At 53.6% G+C, this 6,137-nt stretch overlaps 1 protein-coding gene across 1 annotated transcript; it reads left to right on the plus strand.

The window, feature by feature from the left end:
- The first annotated feature begins 2,184 nt into the window (after positions 1-2,184).
- Positions 2,185-3,607, plus strand: B3GNT7 (UDP-GlcNAc:betaGal beta-1,3-N-acetylglucosaminyltransferase 7). Its single transcript, XM_010174159.1, has one exon. The coding sequence runs from the start codon at positions 2,253-2,255 to the stop codon at positions 3,381-3,383; it is 1,131 nt and encodes a 376-aa protein (XP_010172461.1). The 5' UTR covers positions 2,185-2,252; the 3' UTR covers positions 3,384-3,607.
- Positions 3,608-6,137: the final 2,530 nt, after the last annotated feature.

The raw sequence follows: 6,137 nt of genomic DNA on the forward strand, positions 1-6,137 counted from the left end.
CCGCTGTATCAGACTGAAGGGTTTCTAAGAACAACCTCAGAGCTGTGTGGCCAGGGCTGGAGAGGGTTAAGGGAATGGTGAGATCTAATCAGAACTGCTTCCTCATCAGTCACAGATGAGTGGCCACATATAAAACCAGAAGGGGAATATCTCTCCATTTACCCCTAATTACTTATTTCCACGCTGGCTCTCACACTCCACGCTAGCAATCAGTTTTCTCATGTAAACGTGGGGCTGAAAAGTTCTTTGTACTTGAGGGTCAAGCCGAAGACAGGAGCTCCCAAAAGCTCCTGGTTCCCACTCCCAAAAGCTCCTGGTTGCCCTGGTTCCTGTTTGGGGCTCCTGCATTTCAGGGTGGTTGGAGTCCCTAGGCACAATCCTGTCCCCTGCCCTGGGGACCCGGAGGGGCACTCGGGTGTCCCACCAAGCAGGTGCTTTGGTGAAGCCTGTGCCCCAAAACCCAGAAGCTTCCTGGCAGTGCTGATCACAATCCAGCCCCCAGGGACAGAGAATTTGGAGGATTTTTCTTTTTTATTTTAGCTATCTGGAAATTTCTTGGGCTAAATGCTTCAGATTTCAGCCTGAAGTTCCTTCTCTGGAATATCCTAAAGTGGAGGTGCCACCTGCCTGGCAGAGATGATCTTGGATCTTTCTGGCTCTAACGGGGAGTGGGTGGCTGAGAGCTGTCCCCAACAGGTGGCACCCAGGCTGGGACATGCTTCTGTCACCAAGAGGATGGGCTCAGAGGAGCTGAGACCAGTGTCACATCTGTCTCCTTCGGCTCCCCAGCCAAGGTTCCTTTCACTCGCCAGCAGCGAAAGGGGCTCTGGAAGGCCACTGAGCATCTCGTGTGTCCTCCCTGCGTGGGAGCAGCTGGAGATGGGGCTTGGGAAGCCATTGGGATGCTGGTGGGCACGTGGAGCCCAGCTGCTGCCCCTGTGCCTGGTGCTCATTCGCACAGGGAGATGGCCTGAGGCAGCTGGAGCAAGCAGGACTGAGGCAGAAGGAAATTGGTGCAGATGTGCCAGCTGTGGAGGGGAGCTGGGCGCTCGAGGGCAACATGGTGCAGATGGGAAGAGCAGGCAGTTCCTCTCCTCCACGGCAGCAGGGTGAGACACCCTTCCTTAGCTGTGTGGAGAAACAGAAAGACAGCCTTCACGCTGTCCCAAGGATCACAGCAGTGTCCTTCTCAAGTCCCTGTTGAGCTCCAGGGTTTGTTCCAGGACCCAGCAGGTTCATTGGGTGATGGGTCTGCAGCGAGGAGATGGGATGGCCCCGCAAGGGACTGGGTTTGACCTATGACCCACAGTCCCCCCCAGAGCACACACTGGGCATGAAGATACCTGGTTTGCTGCAGGCTGGGAAAATCTCCTTCCAGACTTGAGACCTGCAGTGGTGCAGATCCCCAGCGGTACATCTGCTCTCCTTATCCCTGCACAATGAAGTGATGGGTCCCGAGAACTGGCCAAACACCCAGCAGTGCCCCCAGAAATGCTGTTTCCTGAGGTGGATGCAGAGTTAAGGACAGCTTTTCCCCACTGAACCTTGAAGTTAGTCTCCAACGGTAACTGTTTTGTCCTGACGTGCCATTTTGAAATGGAACAGTGATGCCTGTTTCGTGTCAACTCCCGTGGTCTTCCCGACTCCAGTTTCTCAGTGTTGTGTAACCTGTGATGCCAGTCTGGGGCCACGGGCAGCATATCTGTGTTTTGGAGCTAACACTTCCATGGAAAAGATAATTCCCTTCTGCTCTTGTCCTAAACTGCAATTTTCAGATGGCTGAAACAGGGGTTTCCCCCAGGACTTTCCTCCAAAACAGTAGCTTTGCTGAAGCTCTCATCCTGACTTCATTTTTCTCTCTCGACCCATTTCCTTCTTTCCCGCAAACCCTTCCCAGCTCTTTGCGTAGACCTGGGGTTACCTGATGATACCGCAGTCACCTGCCACGTGCCTTGTGCCCGTCCCTGTGGTTAAGTGTAGCCCCAGAGCCACCCCACAAGTGGGATGGAGGTGGATAGAGCGTGTGTCCCACAGCTCTTCCTACAAGGCTGCTGCCTGCCAAAAGGTGATGGGACACAAATTGTGAGCACACCATGAGCTCTCCAGGATGTGCTTTTGCAGCTAAGCCTCTTGCAGCCTGAAGTTTCCTCTCCTTAACCCTCCTGTCTCATCCCTTTAGGAAGAAGACCATCTACAAAACAGTTTGCCTCTCCTTCTTGCTGGTGATCACAGTGACGGTGCTGCAACGGGGAATGGCCCCCAGCCAGTTCATGCAGGGCCAGCAGCAGAAAGAGATGCCCCCTCTGGAGCCCCTGAAAGCACAGAAGAGAGACGATGCCTTCTCCATCACCAGCACTTTCTGGAAGAGCAAGAAGGAGAGATCTCCTTTGAAGGAGGAGGAGAGAGTGACAGCAAAGCAAGTGAAATCCTGGGATGTCACCACTACTAACTGCTCGGCCAACCAGAACTTCAGCAAGGTGGACTGGTTCAAAGGTCTGGAGCCCAACTTCCAGCAGTTCCTGCTCTATCGGCACTGCCGCTATTTCCCCATGCTGATCAACCACCCCGAGAAATGCAGCGGGGACGTCTACCTGCTCATTGTGGTCAAGTCTATCATCACACAGCATGACCGCCGCGAGGCCATCCGGAGGACCTGGGGTCAGGAGAAGGAGGTGGATGGCAAGAGGATCAAGACGCTGTTCTTGCTGGGCACGGCCTCCAAGGAGGAGGAGAGAGCCAACTACCAGAAACTGCTGGATTACGAGAACCACATCTATGGGGACATCTTGCAGTGGGATTTCCTGGACAGCTTCTTCAACCTCACCCTCAAAGAGGTCCATTTCCTGAAGTGGTTGAATATCTACTGTGACAACGTCCGCTTCATCTTCAAAGGTGACGATGATGTGTTTGTGAGTCCCAGCAACATCCTGGAGTTCCTGGAGGACAAGAAGGAGGGAGAGGACCTCTTCGTGGGGGATGTCCTCTACAAAGCCAAGCCAATCCGGAAGAAGGAGAACAAGTACTACATCCCCAGCGCCCTCTACAACAAAAGCAACTACCCACCCTATGCAGGGGGTGGGGGCTTCATCATGGATGGGCCTCTGGCCAAGAGGCTGCACAAGACTTCGGAGACACTGGAGCTGTACCCCATTGACGACGTCTTCCTAGGGATGTGCTTGGAGGTCCTTAAAGTATCACCTGTTGGGCACGAGGGCTTCAAAACTTTTGGCATTGTGAAGAACAAGAACAGCAAGATGAACAAGGAGCCATGTTTTTTCCGGAGTATGTTGGTGGTTCATAAACTACTGCCTCCAGAATTGCTCCAAATGTGGGACTTGGTCCATAGTAACTTGACGTGTTCCAGAAAACTCAATGTCCTTTAGCTCAGCCTCTCTGGAGAGCTGGGACTGGAGGGGCTGGGACAATGGATCCCTGCTCTGGGTTGGGGTTGGCTGCTGCTGGTGGCACACAAGTCCTTCAGGGGCAGCTCCCCCCAGAGCAAGGAGGGCAGAGACACTGCGCTCGCGGGCAGGGTTTGCGATAGTGTTTGTTCCTGTACTGTAACGTGGTTCACTTATCTCCAGCTGGGTTGGGGGTTGCTGAAAAAGAAGAGAGAGAAAAAAAAAACCAAACCAAGAAATCTAGCAAAAAATTAAGAGAGAGAGAGAGAGAGAAGGCAGAGGGGTTTGTTCTCTGCTTTAGGTACCACCTCCACCGGAGCATGAGGAATGAATGGCGGGGTGGAGGGAGGCAGGGAGGGATGTGGCACAGGTATTTTTTGGAGATGTTCAGGGTCTGGCTAGCCAGGGAAGCTGCTCTAAGGGAGCTGAGCAGTTTACAAGTACATGAGCCCCCCATGACTCAAAAGTCAAGGGGATTTTATTTGTTATCTCAAATTTCTCCTCCATGCAAGGTTTTAATGACATTGAGCCTGTGCTCATTGGGTTCACCCCCACCAAAGTCCTCTCTGTGTCCCCACTATGCAGCTGGGGAAAGGGGATCTCCTCCGAGGCTGGACCCTGCCAGCCCTGAGCCCCGGCTGTGGCTGCTGGGTTTCAGCCAGGCAGTCAGGGGATTGGGGTCTTTGTCCCCCACAGATGATGGTGGCTTCCAGCACCAGCTCAGGCTGTGCTTGGCTCCCCAGCCCCTCTCCTGGCCTCGCTGTGCGTGCACTCGGAGGAATGCACCCAGCTGAAATTCCTCAGGGATTTGTCCCTCCTGGCAGGAAAGGGAAGGGACAAGGCAGGCTGTCCTTGCCCACGGCCAAGCAGAGAAACTTGGTCAGCCCCAGCTGGAGTGTCCCAGATCACATCCAGGACCCCAGCTTGGGGGCAGGCATTCCAGGGGCTTGCTGCAGAGAGACCTTCTCCTTGCCACAGAGCTGCCCTGTTGGGGTTGCCTCAGAGGTGGACAACAGCCCCCAAAAACCCTGTGTGTGGCTGCTTCAGGCTCAGCCCGAGTTTTGCAGCAAGCACGATGCTCCAGGGCAAGTTGGAGAGCATCGATCCTGCCCTGGTACGTGGAGCAGGGTCCAAGGGGACAAGGTGAAGGAGGGCTGGTGTTTCCCACCACATCTGCTCCTCTCAGGGTTGTTGCAGTGTTTATTCTGCACAATGAGGCCCAGGAGCATGACAGGGAGTAGTATCACAAGACACGGCCCTATTTCTTAGGGCTGCAAAGGCCACTGGAGCTGTCAGGGGAGCCCCAAGCCAGCTGCTGTGACAGAAATCCCCTGACACAGAGACACGCAGCCAAGCAAGGGGCTATGGATGTTCTCCAGCCACCGACTGCAGGCGTGAGCAAAGCCACAGGCATGTGCAAAGCCACACACGTGGATGGGCACTGGCGTGCCAGCTCCCAGGCACAGGCTCTGCGCACGCAGATGTCCCCGTGCTTGGGGCTTGCACGCCCAGGTGTCCCCGTGCGCAGGTAGACACGCACAGCCACATCCATGGCCCTGACCACGCACAGTGAAACACAGGCACATGCGCGCTCAGTCTCTCTCTCCCTCTCTGGTGCCAGATATGGAAAGGAAAAAATTTTGACTACCTCAAAGGTCCCCCTGTGCAGTGCCTTTTTTTTTTTCTCTCCTTTTCTTAATGTGTTTTGGAAACAGGCCTGTTTCATTTACTCTGAGTCTGTATGTTCCCCAGGTTAGAAAACAAACAAAAAAGGGGCATAAACCAGCCAAAAAAAGGCACCTTCACACCAAGCCATGCTACTTCTTGGCAAATGCCCCATGTCCGCTAGGACAAGCTACAAATTTGAAAAGGAGCAATAGAAAGAATCCGTTGCTGCCCTGGGCTCAGCTGTTGGTAAGTGGGGCCGGCAGCAATACTGTGAAATTTGATTTACAACATGCCCAGCGGTGCTGTGTCCCTTGGGTAAGTGCCGGCAGCACAGGGCAGAGCCCCAAGGGCATTTTTGTTGCCTGCTGGGTTTAGGCAGCACACAACACTCCTTCACTTTCCTGTCCCCTCCCTCCTTCCAATGGGAGTGAGTTCGGAAATACTTTCCAAAATGACATCCCTGTAATTTATGGCAGGTACAGAACATTAGGCTGTGTATTTATCCTATACGCAGGGTACAGCTCTTGCTCTCTGTAGCAATGCCTACGGTGAGCCAGAGCTGCGTGCAGAAATCTCTCCATGTTGCTCTTCACCTGGTGGGACCTGTACAGAGAAACCTTGTAGATTCGGTGAATATTCTAGTTTATAAATAAAGGTTAAAAGAAGAAGGAGAAGAAAAAAAAAAAAAAACAACAACAAGCCCTCACCTGTGTCATTGCTAGTGGGTTTCTGCTGGCCAAGAAAACCTGGCTGGTTGGGAATGAAACCTGGTAATGGGCTGCAGTGGCAAAACCGCTGCTTGGAGCGGGTATCTGGGGGCTGTGGCTGCCCTGCTCCAGCTTGGCTCAGCTTCCTTGCAGAGCCTGGTGTGGTGTTTTACAAGGGCTGGTGGGTATTTCTTCCATGCATTCTCCTTCAGCTGCACTTCAAACCCAGCTAAACTTCAGATCATCCTAGTGCCCTGCAGTGGGGAGCTCCTCCCCTTGACCTCCACAGCAGGTTTGGTAACTCATGCGTTCTGTTGAACACCCTCTTCCTCCTCATGCTGAAGGAGCTCAACACCTCGCT

The sequence above is a fragment of the Antrostomus carolinensis genome, unplaced genomic scaffold (assembly GCF_000700745.2).
Source record: "Antrostomus carolinensis isolate BGI_N321 unplaced genomic scaffold, ASM70074v2 scaffold34118, whole genome shotgun sequence".
In the NCBI taxonomy this organism is placed as follows: domain Eukaryota; kingdom Metazoa; phylum Chordata; class Aves; order Caprimulgiformes; family Caprimulgidae; genus Antrostomus; species Antrostomus carolinensis.